Below are 21,191 nucleotides of genomic sequence, written 5' to 3'. Positions count from 1 at the left end.
TGACCCATGGCCTTCCAAACACTGTTGACCCATGGCCTTCTGAACACCATTGACCCATGGCCTTCTGAACTCCGCTGACCCATGGCCTTCCGAACTCCACTGACCCATGGCCTCAGTGGAGAACAACCACTGACCTCCGCATTCTCCTTGATGCTTCAATCTTCCTTGACACTTTGAAATGGTGTTGATCGTGGCCCCGCACCCGGTCTCTGGTCTTCTGCACGAGGCACCCAGTGCTCGCGGTCCTGTCCGGGGACAGCAGAGTGCCAGATCACGCGATCGAACTCCAAACTGCACGTCACAGGCTCCAACAGTCTCCGAAACAGAATTAAGGGAAAAAGAACAAACAGGACGCATAGAAAAAGTGAAATAGTTAAAGAGGTTGTGTATCTGGAAGATGTCTCCTGAGGAATTGTTGTTTACTGGCGCCATCCTCATTGACATTTCTTGTTAGCTCATCAATAAAATTGTTAGTCAGACCCTGACCTCCCTTTAACAAATGTATGCTGACTACCCTCGATGGGCCAGGATCTTAATCCTCATTTACACGATCCTTCAGCATTCTTTTTCAACAAACTTGCCCTGTCAATGTCGGATTAATTGGCCTGTTCTTAACAATAGATTATTTGGCCTATCCATTTTTCCCGGCAGAATCAGAATCGGGTTTAATATCACCGGCACATGGCATGAAATTTGTTAACCTTAGGGGCAGCAGTACAATGAAATAGATAATCATATGGAAAAAATATAAATCAATTACAGTAAGTGTATGTATATATTATATATAATGTGTGTCTGTATGTATATATATATGTATGTATATCAAATTAGTTAAATTAAAAGTAGTGCAAAAATAGAAATAATAGAAGTGAGGAAGAGTCCATTTAGGAATCGGATGATTGGGTAGAAGAAGCTGTTCCTGATTCGCTGAGTTTGTGCCTTCGGGCTTCGGCAGTAGGACCACGTTGGCAGCGTTTCGGTCCTCTGGCTTAATGCCTGTGGTCAGGCAGCATACGAGCAATTTTAATACAGAGCTTGTGCTGTTTCATCTCTTGACTGATCTGAACTGGCTGCGATGCACTGTTTGGATCTAGAGTTTTAGCAATGCTTGAAGGTGCCCATCCCTTTATTATCTCCATGAGATGAGCTGGAAAGGATAGCCTGGAGTCAATAGATGATGAGGTACTGTTCCACCAAACCTTACAAAGTGCCCTATTTACACTGGATATGGCATTGTTTATTATCCTTTAACATGGACATGGGCAATCTATTTTTTAAAAAGTTAATTTAATAAAAGTTCACTTAGTTCCTCTATTCTAGTGGAGATACAGATCTTAAATGCTTGGTTCTTGGTTACAGCTGTTCAGTGATAAGAATGTCATGTTCGTTTATCTTAATGACAAATTATTACATGGATAATTTTTATTCGCCTCATTCCTATTAATAATCTCTCATTAGTACTGACGGTAATGTATTCCTGTTAAATGGGGAGTAAATTCTTTCTGCTGCAGGAGAAAGGATTTGTGAACTACTACGGGCCTCAGAGGTTTGGCCTGGGACAGAACGTTCAAACAGATCAGATCGGTTTAGCTCTCCTCAAGCAGAACTTGGTAAGACCTTGTACAACGTGAGCGCTTTAAGACTTTCCGGAGTACAAGCATGCTGAAGTAATCTTTCAGAGGACTGAGGCTTAAGAACTTCGGGCTGTTATCAATACCATTTCATAGCAGCAAAAGTTGGCCTGAAACTGGGCCTAAATATTGAGAGCTCAGCAGGTCAGGCAGCATCTATAGAAATAAATAAACGGTTGATATCTTGGGCTGAGACCCTTCGTCAGGACCTGAAGCAGGGTCTCAGCCCCGAAATGTCGACTGTTTTTTCATTACCATAGAAGCTGCTTGACCTGCTGAGTATGGATCGGTTTGGAGCATTTGAGCATTTAAGCTATATACTTTTTTGCCTGGGCAGTGCTTCTTGCAGTGTTGCTTGGCTTTGAATAATTTTGTTATTTTATATGGAGATTGAAATTGAGTGAAGGAGCTTTGAGACAAACAGTAATGCTCAGAATCACAAATCTAGGATTTCTTTACTAGAGATGCAACCATTTATTTCATGAATACTTGATTCTCCACCACTTAACGTTGAAGCAAATGTTACCAAATTATAAATGTTCATGTTTCCTTACTACGCAGAAGGTTGTTTGGCCCTTTGACAGTCTCAGGGAGACTGTTGTCTCCCTGACTAATCCCATTTATCAAACTGAATTCCTTTTAAGCCTTTCTCTCTCACATGACTATTAATACCCCTTGATTCTCCCACCTGCCGCCTGTATAGGGCTTAATTTTACTTAAGCCTGTAAACCTAATGTCTAGGTGTCTGGGTTGTGGAAGGAAACTAGAGCACCCAGAGGAGATCCACATGGTCACAAGGATAATGCGCAAACTTCACACGGTTGAGAACCACACCCAGATCTCTGGAGTTGTGAGACAGCTACACTGACTGTGGTGCCCAATCTTGTAGTTGGCGTAGAAGTTAAAGAAAGTTTCCATTTATTCAATGCTTTTTTCAGTTCCTGAGATGTTGATTCATTCTAATGACAGAGGCAAATATGGAAGGCAGTGATCATAGTGGTGGCATCCGTCGGTCTTGGGAGACCATGGATCTGCGCCTGGAGTTTTCCAGGGTGCAGGCCTGGGGAGGGTTGTATGGGAGACCGGCAGTTGCCCAAGCTGCAAGCCTTCCCCTCTCCACGCCACCGATGTTGTCCAAGGGAAGGGCACTAGGACCCATGCAGCTTGGCACCGGTGACGTCGCAGAGCAATGTGTTGTTAAGTGCCTTGCTCAAGGACACAAACACACTGCCTCAGCTGAGGCTCGAACCAGTGACCTTCAGGTTATTAGTCTGATGCCTTGCCCACTAGGCTACGCGCCAACACAGTGAGCATAAGAGGCACTGGAAATAGGAATGAGAGATTTTTCCTGGGAACATTGGTTAAGTTTTAAATTTCTGATCACCAGGGTACTGGTGAGGCCGCACCTGGAGTACTGTGTGCGGTTCTGGTCTCCATACTTGAGACAGGATATACTGGCTTTGGAGGCAGTGCAGAGGAGATTCACCAGCTTGATTCTAGAGATGAAAGGGTTAGCTTATGAGGAGGGATTGAGTCACCTGGGACTGTACTCTCTGGAATTCAGAAGAATAAGAGGGGATCTTATAGAAACACAAAATTTTGAAAGGGATAGATAAGATAGAAGTAGGAAAGTTGTTTCCTTTGGTAGGTGAGACTAGAACTAGGGGACATTGCCTAAAGATTCAGGGGAGAAGATTTAGGACGGAGATGAGGAGAAACTGTTCTTCCCAGAGAGTGGTGAATCTGTGGAATTCTCTGCCCAGGGAAGATCTTTTTAAGATCTAAAAGATAGTTAGTATCTAAATATATTTAAGATACAGTTAGATAGATTTTACATAGTAAGGGAATTAAGGGTTATGGGGAAAAGGCAGGTCGATGGAGCTGAGTTTACGGACAGATCAGCCATGATCTTATTGAATGGCGGGGCAGGCTCGATGGGCCGGATGGCCTACTCCTGCTCCTATTTCTTAATTCTTATGAATACTAGGAAGGACAACAAATGTTCTTCTTGTATGAGGACTGAATTTTTAAAAAATCTATCTAAAATGATTATGTGGACGACCTGTTGTTTTAATAGTTCAGTCTTTGAAGTTTATTTTATTGACTTTTAAGGCAACAGGTAGACTTGTTTAATTCCCATTGTTATGTATGGAGCAGAGTTTAATTCTGGTTATGTTATAACAGTTTTCTGCGCAGTGGATCATTGGAAAATGCATCTGGGTTGAACCTGCAATCAGGTTTCTTGTACAAGTGTCCATTAACAAGACCACTATACACAGTTTTGGAAAACACTTGGTTTAGTTGAGTTACTATAATGTTACCTCGCATGCAAAATATTGTTGTTCACCTGAACATTACTTTTATTTAAAAAAATACTTTCGGACATATTGGGCATCATCCTTTTTAAGCTTAAAAGCCAAACATTTAAAGTGGTAACTCACCTAAGGTCTGCTGCCTTAACTACACCAAATTCTGTTCATCAGTCAGCTCTGTGTTTGCTGATTGGATTCCCTTTTAAAATTCCTTGTTTCTTTTTTAAATTCCTCCTGGGTTGCTGTCTCTGGGTTTCTCAGTTTTATTGCTGCACAAATCCTTTCAGCTCTTGAGGCCCTCAGCTTGGAATTCCCTCCGTGCCTCTCCAGTACTCTCCAATTCCTTAGTCATACTTTAATTTTAGTTATTTCCAAGTGTTTAGTTACCCATCCTGATGTCTTTCTTTTTGATTAATGTCATCTTACATTTCTGAGAAGCACCCGAGATGATTTGAAATGCTACTGCTGCAGTAATTGTTTATTGAATTGTTTTCTGGTCCTTTACATCTGCACCTAGGTGAAAGCTCTGCATTTATTCTTTACACCAGAAGAAGGAGATGACCCTGTTAATAAGGCCAAAAGGCATTTTATTCATACTGGTAAGTGTCAATAGCCACAATCCAAAGGATTCATTTTAATTTTAGATTTTGCTTGCTTCTTATTAAGCAAACAAAATGTGTTTGGTCTTCTTGCATGCTGTACTGATCTCGTTTATCAAAAGGGGCAATTTCAATAGTCCCAGCATTATTTCCAGTTTGTTTTGTGAAAGTTGGTATTGAACTTGATTTGATATTGCTCAAAAACGTGTTTTTTTTTGCCTTAAATCTATGCTTTCTGGTTTTTGCTTTAAATATAGTGGATTACTTTTGAAGTGGATGAACATGGATTCTTCTGGTGTCTCAGATATTCAGTATAATTCAAACCTCTTACTCTCACTGTTCAATGGCTTTCTTGCTGCCTCTCACCCTGGAATCACTAATCTCAGCCTCATGTCCTGAGTGGATGCAATGGGTCGAGTTCGCTGGACCTTGGCATCTCGGAATCCCTATTGAAATCAATGTGGTCTCAGCGCTTGCGCCAGGGATTTGAGAAAGGGTTGCGTCCTTCCCGCCAGTACCTCTGCTGACAGATTCACTGCAAGTTTCCCCGAGATTGGGCTGTTCCACGCCACCTCTTTGGTGTTGCAAGAGACGGAACCCTTTTTATTCTGCAAAGTCACATAAAGATCTGGTTGTGAAGTTCACCAGTAAAAGCACTGTCCGTTATCTCTGCAATACCACACTGAAGCTGATGCTAAACAGTTTCAGTGTGGAGTTGCCTATTGATGTGTTGCACGTTCTCACATTTATCCGCAGCCCAGCAGATGCGATCTTTGCGGCCAACCCTTAAAGGGACAAACAACACATTCCATCTTCTGAAGGGATGAGCAAGACAGTGATGAGAGGGGGTGCGAGGAACTGGGCAGGTTGGTGTTGCACCTGCTGAAGTCGCGTTCTTTGTGTGGGGTCCCTGGGATTAACCCTACTGTAAGTGCTCCTGATTGGAGGTTGTGAGGGAAAGCACGAAGGATTTGAGCGCAATTGACGAAAGCCTTCACTTTGAGAGCCCCTGCCATGCAAATGCCCTTGCTGACTCTGATTGCCCCTGTAATGAGGAAGGAAAAGTAGATGGCGTCTCTCTTTGTCTGTGGAGTTGGGGTTTGGAGCAGTGAGTAGCAAACTTTGGGATACGAGAGAGATCAGTGGCTGCCTGGAAGGGTCTTAGGACTGGCTGGAAGTGGCCCAGTGTGCAAAGCAGACAAGGCACACGTGACGTACTTGATGAAATAGGAGGCGACTGACCTCATTCAGGACAAGGAATGCCGTATGAATGAAGGTCCTTTACATAGCACAGCACCAGGGAAGCTGCAGCATTTTGTGGGTATGAACTGTTCCTTTTACTAGTGCGGGTGAGAATTTCATTGCACAGATTCTGCTCGTGCACCCACGTAAGTATTCAAATTGGCCTAAACTGAATTAGGCTGTTTCTCAAGAACACCACACAAATCTTCTCAGAGTTTTAAGAACAATTAGCTGTATGTTTCTACTTTGGTTCCAGATTTCAAAATGTTTTATTTTACTGATTTTTTTTAAAGCAGTTAATGATTTCACTCCAGAAGCACCATCCATGGAAATAGCTTTTTGCCCAGTTCTAAATATATTGATGTGAATTTTCACTTAAGATGTCAAAATGCCTCCTGCAGCTGAAGCTATTTTACCTAAAATGCTCATCACTTTGGAACCAAAATGAAGTTAGGCAATCTTTCCTCCCCCCTCTACCACCACCACCCATGACACAGTAACTCAGTAAGTGTCTGGTGAACTTACTCCACACAAATGGTCTATGTGTAGCCAAATTGTAGTTATAATTTTACCAGTGTTCCTTGATTTATGAACATTTGATTTAGGTATTTTCATTGTTGCCTCATTGTCTTTTTCAAATACATGCCTTGGATATACAAAACATTCAGATTAAACCAACGCAACACACACAAAACGCTGGACGATTTCCAGCAGCTGCAGAATTTCTCATGTTTAAGATTAAACCATGTTTCTCATGTTTGTCCTCCTGGGGAAATGTGGTTCCTTGGCCTTGTTTTGAGAAACAGCAGGGAAGTTCTCCACACTGTCCTCACCCAAATTAATCACTTCAATGATGTCATTAAATAGACTATCTGTGGGTCAGATCATAATGGTTAGGGGAAGATTGATGCTATATGCCGTGCTTTAAGGACTATTAATCTTCATTGTCTATATAGTGCTTTGGGATGTCCAAACAAAAAGGCTTTTATTCATTGCTGACTGTTAATTTGAAGCAAAATATAATTCTGCAGAAATGGACATTTAGCAGTGTGAGCTCTCCAAGAATGGGAGGAATTTCCTGCATAAAAGTTTAACTACCACTAGAGTCTCCTCCCTCCCTTCAGGCGCTGCAGTCAATAAATCTGTAGTGTTTTCTTTTCTTCAGAGGATGCCAAAGCAACTCTTGGCCTGATGCCTGAGTACAAAACAAGAGAGCGACTGGTGCTGCGTGCATTGAATCGCTATGGCAATGGTCATGAAGGCTGTACGCGGGCTTGGCTAAGTTTGCCACACAACATGCGCATTTTGTACGTCCACTCGTATTGCAGTAAGATCTGGAACAAAGCTGCATCCTTCCGCTTGAAAATCTATCGCATGAATGTTGTGGAGGGGGACCTGGTCACCTGTGATAGACTGGAGCAAGATGACTCATCTCAAAATAGCCTTGTAAGTTCAATTAACGATTTTAAAAATAGTGTTGTGTTCGTTTTTGAATTTTTCATGTAATTTGTTGTGCTGCCTCGTGACCATAAGATTATAAGACCATTATGGATGTACTGCAGAAGAAATCAAGAATCCTTTGTGAACGGCCAAGCATCCACTTCTTTCCACTGTTGAATGAGCAAAAGGATATTTAGCTTTTTATGAACAATATATATTGCTATTCACCAGACACAATTCCCTTTCAATTTGCACTGTGAATACACTCCCTTTACAAGTTTATTTCCTGGTGTGAGTCCATTGGAGGCTGCAATTCTCACAGTGGCAAAAGGAAGGTCCTTTTTACCACTCTGCCAAGAATTTGAAGAAATAATAATTCTTGTTTTTCTTTATTTCTCATTTATTTTAAACAGAATTACAGTTTGTAGATGATTCCTTCTGTAGTAAAATTGGTCATTTTAGTCTAAGCTGTTGCTTTCTGCAATAGTGGCTCATTCTAACATCTATGTCTCGTTGGAATGGAAAACATGACTGAAACTTTGGTTTCATATCTGTTGACATCTGTGATACCTCATAATATTGGGCCTCTGTTCAGTTGAGTTTAGAAGAAAGAGAGATGATCTTACTGAAATATGCAAAATTTTTACAGAGCTTGCCAGTATAAATGCAGAGATGATGTCTTCCTTGGCAAAGGTATCAGAACCATGAATAATTTTTTATTGGGTTTGATTTAAATTTTCTCAGCCCCAATGTTGCCAGGTAATGTTCAATCAATATTATCTCCTCCGGTAAGAGGGAAAATTAGGTTTTACTACATTGATTTTTTGAAGAAAAAGTGCCCATTGTTACTGTAAATTTTCAACAGACATCTTTGGAAAAGTAATCTACATTTGAATTATTTCCCACCAGCAGGTGCGTGTGGTGACAGCCAAAGATGTGGAATCAAGCACATACTCCATTGACCAGGTAGGTCATTTATCTTAAGCCTATGCCTCCATCACTGAAGGGCATTTTGGAGAACATTACACATGTATTCCTGTGGTCTTCACAGTCTTATGTGGAAGTAATAATTGATCATTATTGAAAGAAGGTGGTTAATTAGTGTTTGGAAAATGGAGAAGTAAATAAGGTGCCTTATTTTGGATTTTCAGAATTGTAATGGCTGAGTCAAGGTAGTATTCTTCTGAAATTCTAAAACTATTTTTGGTATAACTTGATTCAGTCCCCCATTTAAATTGGACAGTTGTAAGTGGTGTGCTCGAGCTAATTTCTGCATCTGTGCGCCTAATTTAGTTCAGGTATTCAGACCATTTCTGCACCTTCAGGCAGACCAGAAAATGCTGCAGGTTTACTCAAAGAAATTACTGGCAATGTAATGTCAACAATTATTCTTAGCTAAGATAACTGATGGTGTGTTAGCTGATCAGGCAGATCGGGGAACCACATTCTGTGAGAGATATTCGGGTAGGCAGACACTGCCTATGGAATCATTTGCAGCTTCGTGCTACTTAAACAGGTTGAGTGTGCCTAGAATATAGTCAGCAGACAGAATCAGGTTTATTTTCACCGGCATGTGCTGTGAAATCTGTTAACTTAGCAGCCCTAGTTCAATCCAATACCTAATATAGAAGAAAAAATAAATAAGAAAATCAATTGCAGTGTATATATGTTGGAAATTTAAAATAGTGCAAAAACATATATGTTGAAAAAATAAGGTAATGTTCACGGGTTCAGTGCCATTTAGGAATCGGATGGCAAAGGGGAAGAAGCTGTTTCTGAATCGCTGAGTGTGAGCCTTCAGGCTTCTGTACCTCCTACCTAATGGCAACGGTGAGAAAAGGGCATGCCCTGGGTGCTGGGGGTCCTTAATAATGGACGCTGCCTTTCTGAGACACTGCTCCTTGAAGATGTCCTGGCTACTTTGTAGGCTAGTACCCAAGATGGAGCTGACTAAACTTATGACCCTCTGCAGCTTCTTTCAGTCCTGTGTGGTAGTGCCCCCCCCCCCCCACCAGACAGTGATGCAGACTGTCAGAATGCTCTCCACGGTACATCTATAGAAGTTTTTGAGCGTATTTGCTGACATACCAAATCTCTTCAAACTCCTAATGAAGTATAGTTGCTGTCTTGCCTTCTTTATAACTACATCGATATGTTGGGACCAGGTTAGGTCTTCGGAGATCTTGACACCCAGGAACTTGAAACTGCTCACTCTCTCCACTTCTGACCCCTCTATGAGGATTGGTGTGTGCTCATTCACCTTACCCCTCCTGAAGTCCACAATCAGCTCTTTTGTCTTACTGATGCTGAGTGCCAGGTTGTTGCTGCGGCACCACTCCACTAGTTGGCATATCTCACTCCTGTATGCCCTCTCGTCACCACCTGAGATTCTACCAACAATGGTTGTATCATCAGCATATTTGTAGATGGTATTTGAGCTATGCCTGGCCACACAGTCATGGGTATAGAGAGGGTAGAGCAGTGGGCTAAGCACACACCCCTGAGGTGCATAGTGTTGATCGTCAACGAGGAGGATATGTTATCACCAATCCGCGCAGATTGTGGTCTTCCGGTTAGGAAGTTGAAGATCCAACTGCAGAGGGAGGTACAGAGGCCCAGGTTCTGCAACTTCTCAATCAGGATTGTGGGAATGATGGTGTTAAATGCTGAGCTAATTAAGAGGTTGTCTTTCAGTAGAAATTATCTGGTGTTTATTTTTTTTTTAACTGAAGGTTGTTCTCCCCATGCCTGGCTACAGCGTCCAGTATCCCTGCAACAAACTATCTTCATGGTACCAAGAAGCTTTGGCGCAAGATGGGCTGGAGACGAGCAGATTTCGAATCCCCGCGCTGCAACTGAACATTCCAGGATGTTATCGGTCACTCCTGGCACGGCCTCATGAACTTGTGTATCGGTGGTTGGAAAGTGAAGAGGCGCTCTGTGCAAAGGAAGACTTTGCTACTGGTGAATCCAAGCTGCTGCCAAAAACAGGCGAAGCTCTTTCTTTGTCATTCAGCCTAAATTCATCAAGTTATGCAACAGTGTGTCTTCGGGAAATAATGAAATGCGGTGTGTAATTCAATGTACAGTATGCTCTTTGACAGAGTCACTGCTGCATTTGTCAGCGAGCCAGGTAACACCTTTGGGATATAAAGTATTTACTTTGAGAGACGGGGTCCATGGGTTTATATTTATGGACTGTTTTGGAATAAGAAAATTCCAACCGGTCAGAGTTTTAAGTTGTGAATATTAACTTGGCTCAGCAGAATGAGTGTGACAATGCTGCAGATTCTCACATCCTGAAAGGTAGGAGGAATCAGGTGGAGGAGTGTTCAAAACAGGTTTTAGAACTCAGCATAAATTGTCTGGCAGACAACATGTTAAGCAGGTCTGCCCTCTCACCTAGAAATACTGCAGCCCAAGGGAAACCAAGCAACACAAAAGGAATGGAACCATAATCACAAGGGAACTGCCTCAGAGGATTCAAACAATGCTGAGGGAGGTTTGGAGTATGTGCCCTTTAATTATTCTGTAATCACTTGAATCTTTACCTTTTTGTGGTCTTGCACTCTAGCCTCCGTCGGCCTTGGCCAACAACTGATGGCTCAGGTAATCAGTGAATTTACCTTTTTTTTAATATTAAAATAGGAAAGGGCAATATGCTCAACTTGATAAACTTAACTATGATTTTCTGTAAGAGATATGCACTCTGTCTTTGACTATTGAGGGTACATTGCATGTCCAAATCATGATACAACCTGCTGCATAGAATATAGAAGATACTGTAACACATTACAGCAGAGTTGAGGCCCTTTAGCCCACGATGTTGTACAGACTTTTCAACCCACCCTGAGATCAATCTGATCCCTCCCTCCAACATAGCCCTCCATTTTTCTCTCATCCACGTGCCTATCTAGTATCTGCCTCTATCACCACTCTCGGCAGCACATTCTAGGCACTCACCATTCTCTGTATAAAGAACTTAATTGTGACATGCCCCTCTGTACTTTTCTCCAATCACCTTAAAAGTATGCCCCCTTGTATTAGCCATTTCCACCCTGGGAAAAAGTCTCCGGCTGTCCACTCTATCAATGCCTTTCTTAATATTCATATTTCAGAAGATTAGGAGTGGAGATAATAGAGGTATTAGAAATGACCAATGCAAAAGGGTGGAAATATTTCCCATGGTAATTTAGTTCACAAAAAAGTGCAAATCTTAACGGTGAAATTGCGCCATCCAGTGGTGCTGTCAGGGAACATTTCCTCACACAAAATTTGAAACTCCTCCAATTTGACATTTGATATTCCTCTAATCCTATCTCCTTCCTCTCCTGTCCTCAAAAGAAAACAGCTGAGGTGAAATTGGATTTTCAGTAAAGGAACAAATATCTGCCTGGTGGTAGCATCCCGAGGTACAGGAAGCTGTGGAGGATGAGGGCAGGGTGTGAAGGCTCTTTGGATGTAAAAGCTGGTGGGATGGGAAGTGAGGACAAGGAAATCCTATCCTTATTTTAGAAGCATTGAGTACAAAAGTGTGGAAATTGGAGCAGTCATGGTTGAGGGTCCTATCATCTGCGGTTGATGGAGTGCACAGTTGAGAAAGTAAGACATAAAAAGCAGTGTTGTGAAGGAGAATTGACTAGTGGAATGGAGTCTTAGAAGAAACAAGTTAGAAAGAAATATCATCAAGATGGCTATGAGAGTTAGTTACTCAAACTTTCAGAAATCTCTCATTGCTTCCTACATCGTTGTAATAGAGTTCTACGTGAGTTTGAGGAATACCACTTGAGGAATAGAGTTCTACGTGAGTTTGAGGAACACCACTTCTTATTGCAGCCTTTTGGATTTATCCTTGGGGTTCAACAATTTCAGACAATAATCAGCATTTCTATTTTTTATTTAAGATCTCCAGATCTTCCTCCGTTTCACTCTGGTAATTTTGGACAATTGATCTGAGTTTACAACTCCAAACCCTTGCCCTATTTGAACAGTAATCTGCTGGAAGAACTCAACAGGTTGAGCAGCATCTATGGAAGAGAAGGAATTGTCTAAATAAGGCACTGTCTTGCCCTTTTTCACCTTTTGCTCTTATTCCTTTTGTTATTTCACTCTCTTCCCTGCCAAACTTTGCTTCCCACCGTTCTCTGCTTGCTTTTCCGAACTCTGGTGAAACATTAACTCATCTTCCCTCAACACAGTATCTCCAGCTTTTTCTGCTCTTGTTCTGTATTTCCAGGATCTACAGTATTTGCTTTTGTTAAAGCATGCGTTCCCATGTTTTCAATGCTACAGATTTAGAAATAAACCCTGGTGTTTTTATAGAATTGACCGTCAGTGCTGACTTTTGGCGATCAGTGGGTTTGATTGAGCTGATCCTGATACACAGATACAACCCACTCTTGTGCATGGATAAACTAAATTTATTGTGGCTATAAGACTCCCGAGGTTTCTATATTGCTACCTCAATGCATTCCAGGAGAAACGGTGTTGATGAGACCACAATCTGCAGAGAGTAAGACCGTGCCTAATGCAGCACCTTGATATCCATCGGATAGCTTGTGGTGAAACATCTTTTCGCTGTCTCCTAATGAGCAGAGCTAGTTAGAAATAGGGGGGGGGGGGGGGGATTTAAATAATGAAAAATAGAAAATGCTGATTTCAAAATACAAAACTGCCAGTAACTAATTATGAACATAAATATACATTTAATTACAGCATAAAAGAAAAGAAAAAGATTTGTACATATGAATGAAAGCGTTCGGAACAAGAGTAGGACATTTCAGGCATGCCTGCCAGATAGTAACATCAGAGCTGATCAAATTCTGGCTAAATTCCAGCTATGGTTGGAGTAACTTTGATGAGCCAGATATGAAGCAGAGTTCTTTGGCTCAATCCCTGCACTCTGGCACATCGTAGCCTTGCCACTCCTTTTACATCATTACTGAACCTGTGGTTAGGTGGAATCATTGTGGACAGGGGTCCAGTAGAATCACTTTAAGATAGCGGCAGCATTTTGAATGTCATTTATTAGATGGAAACCCAGGTGTGTGAACAGGTGCATGAACTGGTGTGGGAAATAAAGCCTACAGGCTTTACTGATAACTGCTGTTAACTTGTCAGTAGCATTTAAATCAATGAAGGGAAGTTGGCTGGAAGCTAGCATATTGGTTGCTTTTTTAGAAGTATAACTGCCTCAAGGACCTTGGCTACATTGGGGTGTGAGTAGGAGGTCACATAAATCAGATCTGTGTTTGATTATATGTTAGCCTCACCACTGGTTTTAGAGCTCGTAGATAAAGCTCAAGGTTATGTGGTGGTGCTATCAAATCCTCCCCATTTTCAGAATTGCTGGTGAATTACATTTATATCTATGCGGATTACCAGCAGCAATGGTTTATTGGGTTAACATAAGAGGACATAAAATTTCATCCAATATTGTCAACATTAGTAGAGTGTTGACAACACTTCAATCATAAGGTCTTCAGTTTTAGGTATGTGAAATGAATGGTACAAAATCTTGGGTTGTTTAATGTGGAATATGGTCCCAGTATACCCCTTTCTGGGTTTTCCTTTTACCAGTGGTTGATTTAAGCCTTCAGGAAAAAATCAAGATGAAGATTGATTGTGTATCAGTGTACTTTAGTGTTACGAACCCCGTAACTGGGTCACTTACCAGCAAAGATAGAGAAGTCCGTTGGAGTCTGATGATACTATTTTTAACAGTATTTATTAGTAAAAATACACAAAAATAATATCAAGGCAAATATACGGATAATATACGTCGTCAATACTGAACCTAAAAGTGCGGGTATAATAATAATCAATAAGAAATAAGCTCTATCGTTGTCTAGGGGATAATGAATCGTCTGATGGAAATCTAAAGTTCATTTCAGTTCATACAGGCTGCAGCCGTTTATTTGTCGCTGTGTTGAAATTGTTGGAGAGAGAGAGAGAAAAAAAAAGCATGGGAACAGTTACCGCTATTGTTTTTGCCAACCTTCCTTTATGATTTCGATCCGTCGGTGTCTCGTTGTTGTGGCCGTTCAAGTATGACCTCTGCTTTAGCTAAACCGCTCTTCCGTGACGAGCCCGCCACCCAGACAAGGGAGGACTCCCACCAGCTTTCGCTATAAAACGCTGTCACTGGATTTCTAGCGTTTCTCCTGGTGTGTCTAAGGGGTGTTCCCCAGACCCATCTTTTATCCTCACTCACGGGGTCTCAGATGTCAATCAGGTTGGGATGATGCAATCCCTCAACCAGACCACTCTGGTTGTCCCCTGAGGGGTTTCAATGACTAGTACGGTACTCAATACACAATTCCTTCTCCAAGAGACAATAGCAGTAATCAGTGGTTCCGTTCCGCTTATGTCAGGAGACATTCCAAACCTTGTGTATTCTGCGGGGTCTATAACAACTGCCTTTGCTGTTGTCCTGTGTCTCTCCCATTACTGACATGCTGTGTATCGCTCTCATTTCCTGGGTCTCGGACCCGAAATACTAGGATGAATAGTTCCTTGTCTGGAATTCATTTGCATGATATATGTATTTTTAGGGTGTGTACTTTTCAAGAAATGGTGCAGTGTATATTGTTTGAATAGTAGAATACATAAATGCAAAGTCTAGGCAAGTGTGCAAAAAAAGCAGAGTGACTTTAATTGGGGATTTTAATTTTGATAGCTGTGGAATAAGGGAAATTACTCATGCTAAACATGTGGAGACTTTCTTTTTTAAAAAAATATATTTTTATTGAAGGAATGACACAATACAGAATGCATAATGATTACATTTTCCTCCATTTTGCTTTTATATCTTACCCCTAAACAAACCTCCCCTCACCCACCTTCCCCAAACATACCATGGCAGCTAATGTATTTACAATACAACAATTCACAAATACAAGTACGAACATTTCACAGCCATACCCCCACACTACTTCAAGATGAAGGCCCACGCACATCCACATGTCAGATGATCCAAAATATACTCATATTACAATTCATCAACCGCCCTGTGAGGTAAACCATATGTGTTTAAAAGGGAGGAAACTTCCCAAGTACAATCAAATGCCCTAAACTAGTAGATACTTCCTTAAGACTCCCAAAATATGAACCTTTTCACAGACCCCCTCAAAGTGAATTTAATCTTTTCTAATTTCAGAAAAGACATTATGTCCTCTAACCAAGCAGCAGCAGATGGGAGAGTGGCAGATTTCCAGACCAGCAAGATTCTCCTATGGGCCAAAAGTGATGTAAATGCAATGATATCCGTTTGGCTTGCATTTAAACCCAAACCATCATCAGCCACACCAAATACAGCTATAAGTGGGCAAGGTCTCAGTGTCACCCCCAAAACCTCACTGATAATTTTAAAAAACCAGTGCCCAGTAGCCATCAAGCCGAGGGCAAGACCAAATTGCATGCAGTAAACCAGTTGGAGAGAAGGAACACCTGTCACAGCCAGCATCTGTCCGGGGATATATGTCAGCAAGCCAGGATTTACTTAAATGTACCCTGTGTAAAACTTTAAATTGTATGAGCCCCAGTCTAGCACATGATGTTGAGGAATGAACCCTATTCAATGCTTTTGTCCAATATTCCTCAGCCAGATCCATACCAAGGTCATCCTCCCACCTCGTCTTAGTTTTGTTTAGATCTTGAACTCCCAAAGACATCAGCTGAGAGTATAGAACAGAGATCAGCCCTTTATTATTAAAGCTAAGAGTGAGTTTTTCCCACAACATAGCAGGTGGTAGATCAGGAAAAGAGGGAAATCTTTCCTTGACAAAGTGGCGAATCTGCAGGTATTTTAAAAATTTATTATGCAGAAGGCCATATTTACTGCACAGGTTATCAAAACTATCAAATATGTTATCAGTGTACAAATTCTTCAAACCCCACTGAATCGAGTGTAGAAGGGAGAAATAGATGGTTTCTATGAATGGGACCCAAAACAGAAGCTGATATGAACTTATAGTGACAGCGAAATTGTTTAAAAATTTTGAGGGTGGAGAGCATGACCGGGTTAGATGTGAATTGAGAGGATTTCAATGGCAAGGAAGAATACACGAAAGCTGGGAGAGACGAGGAGTGGCAAGACCATGTCTCAAGCAGGCACCAGTTTATATCTGTCCGGTGGAGCCAAAATAATACCTTTTGAATGTTCGATGCCCAGTAATAATGATTAAAGCTAGGAAGGCCCATTCTACCTATGTCTTTGGAGAATGCACTTATTAACCTTTGGGCCCTTATTTTCCCAAATAAAGGAGGTTATAGCTTGGTTGATTGATTTGAGAAATAACTTGGGTAAGAAAACTGGCAAGCACTGGAACAAATAAAGAAATCTGGGAAGTTTAGTCATTTTCACTGATTGAATTCTCCCAGCTATAGTGAGGGGTAAACTGCGCCATCTCTCAAAATCAGCCTTCATTTGGCTAACCTGAGGCCTGTAGTTAGCTTCAGAGATGTAAAAGAGCAAGTAACGTGTATTCCTAGGTATACAAAATCCTTGAGATAAAGGAAAAGGCAGAGATTCCTGTCGGATCTGTAGGGCCAAGTTATTAATGGGAAAACATTTGCTTTTTTGAAGGTTCAGCTTATAGACAGAGAAGGCTCCAAATTGACCTGAAAATGACACAATAGCAGGACTGCTACCTGCAGGGTCGCTAACATAAAGTAAGAGGTCGTCAGCATATAGGGATGCACGTAAGAGGTCGTCAGCATATAGGGATGCACGGTGTTCCATGTCCCCTCTCCTAACGCCTTGAAATAATGTAGTTGACTTAAATGCAATAGAAAGAGGCTCAATTGCAATTGCAAAAAGAAGAGGGGACAATGGGCAGCCTTGGTGAGTGCCAAGTGTTAATGGGAAATAATCAGATCGAAAATAATTCGTCTGTATACATGCTAAAGGCGAGTGATACAATAGCTTAACCCAGGCTACAAATATTCTGCCAAATCCAAATTTCTCCAAAACACTAAACAAGGATACCCACTCCACTCTATCAAATGCCTTCTCCGCGTCCAAGGAGATAACAACCTCCGGACTTGGAGAATCACTGGGTGAATAAACCACATCAGCCAATCAACGGATATTAAAAAAGAATGGCAATTTTTAATAAAAGCCTGTTTGATCATCTGAGATTATCTTGGGAAGGGGGCCTTCTAAACGGCACGCAAACACTTTAGCCAAAATTTTCACATCCGCATTCAAAAGTGAGATGGTGTAGTGATGTACTACATACAGAGCTAGAAACCACGACACAAAGTCGGTAAGTCGTTTCGAGACTAGTTTATTCAAAGTTCGCAGCACTGGCTTTTAGTCCCTAGCCCCCGCCCTCTCCGGGCGGAAATGACGTCAGAGGTGCATTAGCAAAGTCTCTCCCCGTTCGCGGGCTATTTGTGAGCCGGTTCGCCTGTGCAGGAAGTGGGTCGCCACAATGGGGTGATATGATCCACATTGAGTCGGGTCCTTGTCCTTTTTAAGAAGAAGTGAAATAGATGCCTGTGAAAGAGTAGGGGGTAAGGAACCATACTCCAAAGATTCCTGAAACACTTCTAGAAGAACCAGTATGAGCTTATCCTTAAATTTCTTATAAAATTCTATCAGAGAACCATCAGGACCTGGGGACTTACCACTCTGCATAGCCATAATGGCATTACTAATCTCTTCCTGCCCAAGAGCCCGATCTAAATTCTCCACCTCCTCTGGTTCAGGAGTTGGTATTTCCAAATTATCTAAAAATCATTCCATATTTGTTATATCTGAGGGAAACTCTGAGGTATACAGAGAGGAATAAAAAGTTCCAAAGATGTTATTAATCTCTTTTGGATTGCTTGTCAAGTTTTGGTGCGTGTCTCTTATCTGGGGAATAAGTCGTGATGCAGCTTGACGCTTCAACTGATGAGCCATAAGCCAGCTCACCTTGTCACCATATTCATAATAGAGGCTTAAGAATTAATTGTTCTGATAGGTTTGTAGATAGAAGATTAAAGTTTGCTTGCAAATCAGCCCGGCTTTTATATAATTCCGCAGTGGGTGCCTCAGAATATTACCTGTCCAGATCCAAAATAGATTGCAATAACACTTGCATTTCCTTCCTATGCTCTTTATTGGCATGTGAAGTATAAGATATTATTTGACCCCTCAAGTAAACTTTTAAAGTTTCCCAAAGTAAAGAGTATGATAACGACTCAGTTTTGTTAGCCTCGAAGAATGTGTCAATGTTAGCCGATATATAACTATAAAATTTCTCATTGGAAAGCAAAGGGGGGTTAAGTCTCCACAGAGGCCATTCTCTGATGTTTAAAGGAAAACATAGGTTCAGTTTCACAGGTGAGTGATCAGATATAATTATAGCAGTGTACTCAATTTGTCTAATCATTGGTATCAAGGCGCTATCTATAAAGAAATAGTCTAGCCTGGAATAGGAGTGGTGAACTTGAGAAAAGAAAAAGAATTGCTTAACTGATGGATTCAAAACTCTCCAAGTATCATATAACCATTTTGTTGCATAAACATCGAGAAGGCCTTTGCCATACCAGAAGATGTTCCCCTAGAGCTAGACCTATCAAGCAGTGGGTCAATAGCACAGTTCAAATCTCCTAAAAAGATCAGCTGGTGTGTATTCAGGTTAGGTATTAATGACAAAACCTTATTTGCAAAGTGGATGTCATCCCAATTAGGGGCATAAACATTTACCAAAATGACAGGTATCTGAAAGAGAGATCCAGAGACTATAATAAAGCGACCATTAGGGTCACTGATCACATCAGATGGTGCAAACTGCATTCTTTTGGTGATTAATATTGCCACCCCCCTGGACCTACTATTAAATCTGGAATGGAAAACCTGACTAATCCATGCTTTATGGAGTCTATTATGGTCTTCCACTCTTAAATGTGTCTCTTGTAGAAATAGTATATCTGCTTTTAATTGTTTCAGATGAGAGAAAACTTCAGCTCTTTTAACAGGACCATTGAGCCCCTTTACATTCCAAGAAATAAACCTCACAGGGTGGCCTCCATCAGCAGCACTCATGTTAACCGGATCAGGAGACACACAGGGCCCACAATCCAAAACAGTGCGAGGGCACAAGCTGCACACAATAACGCACACTGAAAAGAAAGTCTGGCCAATCCGTAACACACAAAAGAATAAGCTACCATAGTGATCCCCCAAAACACTGCCCCCCCACACCCCTTTACACAAACAAGAAAAAAAAATTACCCCCCCCCCCAAACCTAGATCTACCTCCCCAACTGAGGATGATCGCAGGCATTACCAAACAAAAAACTTCCAAAGCGTTCCCCATACAACCAAAACTTTAATCTAATCTAGGCTGGCTCCCCTCCTTAAAATTTATACCAACACTTATTCTACTTTTAATATATATAGGCTAAAGATAACACAGGTCAAGCAAAGCATAAAAAACAAAAAAAAAACTAGGAAACTAAACGCCAGAGATGCAAATCCCAAATATTTACATTTTGCTGGTTGAAAGATTTTATTAATCAGATTCCGCAGCATAGCAGTTCGACCCAATCGTGTTCCACAAATTAAACTGGAAAAAATGAACAAAGAAGTGAATCGCAAAAATTAACTGTTTGCCATGGCAGGAGATCCCTTCAATGCTGCATGAATAACCTAAAAAAAAGTCATTGCTCTTCTCGTTCTTCTCCCCAGCGCGAATGGTAAAACTCTTTGGCCACCTCTGGTATACTGAAATAATGCTTTTTACCTTCATGGATGACGTAGAGCCGGGCCGGATACAAGAGGCTGAACCTGACCCCTTTCCTGTAAAGCAGGGATTTCACCTCCTTGAACGCTGCTCATTTTTTCCCCAGCTCTGCACTAAAATCTTCATGAAAGAACACCCAATGCCCGCGGAAATACAGCTCCTGCTTCCGTCTACAGATGATGCGTTGCTTATCTTGAAAGAAGTGAAAGAGAACCAGGACAGTTCTTGGTCTCGTTTGCTTGGCTTCAAAGACACCGGATGGTTTAGGCCCGGCTCGGTGAGCACGTGAAAGTACAAGAGGCCTTGAGAAGAAATTTGTCCCCAGCCCTTTGTCAAAAAACTCGGTCATAAATTTAACAGGGTCCGAACCTTCCAAATTTTCAGGAATGCCGACCACTCTCAAATTGGATCTCTGCAACCGATTGGAGGTCATGTAGCTTTCCCTTCAGAAATGCGTTTTCGCTCTGCAACGCTGCAATGGCGGCTTCGGCACTCGCCAGTTGGTCACTGTAATCATTCAGGCCATCTTCAATCTCACGAATGCGTTCGTCGTGTGACGCGTAATGAGACATAATTTGCTCCATGGTAGCATTCACTGGTGACAAAGCATCTTCAAGTTCTCTTTCTAGGGCAGAATGCACTGCTTGCATCATGTCAGTAAGAAGTACAAAACGAAGCCTCTCCAAGTCATCGGGTAGCGCAGGTCCAGCACCGTGCAACGGCGCCATTACCATAACATCAGCTTTCTTGCTCAAGGCTTCGCTATCTTTTTCCCCGGCTTTCCTTCGAAGGTGCATTTTATTTGCCATGTCAGTGTCCAGCAATGTCCCGGGTGGTTCACAATGTTGAATTTTCAGTTATCTTGAGCATACGGCAAAGATAAACGGGTAGATTTTCAATAAAAAATTGGGAGCCACACTCACACGCACCTACTCACTCCATGCTCAGCTCGGGAGTCCTCACGTAGAGACTTTCTGATGTGTATTCAAAATGGCTTTCAGCATTCCATCCAGGAAGCAGTGAGGAAGAGGATGTACAGTTTTAGATCGAATAAAAAGCCAGCTTAATTATGCTTGAGCACTTATTTTATCATGATGGTAATTTCACACGCAGTACTGTGTACATACATCTACTGATGCCTCTGGACACATCTTCAATGATTTTCCTGGAATCATTGGGTCTTTCAACATCATACACCCTCCTCCAGGTCACCCAGCCAGAGCTGATCAG

At 41.6% G+C, this 21,191-nt stretch overlaps 1 protein-coding gene across 4 annotated transcripts in view; it reads left to right on the top strand.

The window, feature by feature from the left end:
• pus7l (pseudouridine synthase 7 like) overlaps positions 1–10,393 on the top strand; it is a 37,665-nt gene extending 27,272 nt beyond the window's left edge. For 3 of the 4 annotated variants that reach the window (XM_073059036.1, XM_073059037.1, XM_073059035.1), the window contains 5 exons: positions 1,512–1,610; positions 4,461–4,542; positions 6,950–7,230; positions 8,134–8,190; positions 9,957–10,393. In XM_073059036.1, the coding sequence (XP_072915137.1) occupies positions 1,512–1,610; positions 4,461–4,542; positions 6,950–7,230; positions 8,134–8,190; positions 9,957–10,301 (864 nt within the window). In that variant the 3' untranslated portion in view covers positions 10,302–10,393. The remainder of the gene's footprint in view (positions 1–1,511; positions 1,611–4,460; positions 4,543–6,949; positions 7,231–8,133; positions 8,191–9,956) is intronic. The other variant, XM_073059038.1, reaches the window with a different exon arrangement.
• Positions 10,394–21,191: the final 10,798 nt, after the last annotated feature.

The sequence above is a fragment of the Hemitrygon akajei genome, chromosome 10 (assembly GCF_048418815.1).
Source record: "Hemitrygon akajei chromosome 10, sHemAka1.3, whole genome shotgun sequence".
Classification (NCBI taxonomy): Eukaryota; Metazoa; Chordata; class Chondrichthyes; order Myliobatiformes; family Dasyatidae; genus Hemitrygon; species Hemitrygon akajei.
The sequence above is the reverse complement of the archived record's forward strand: the minus strand, read 5'-3'. Positions and strand labels throughout refer to the sequence as shown.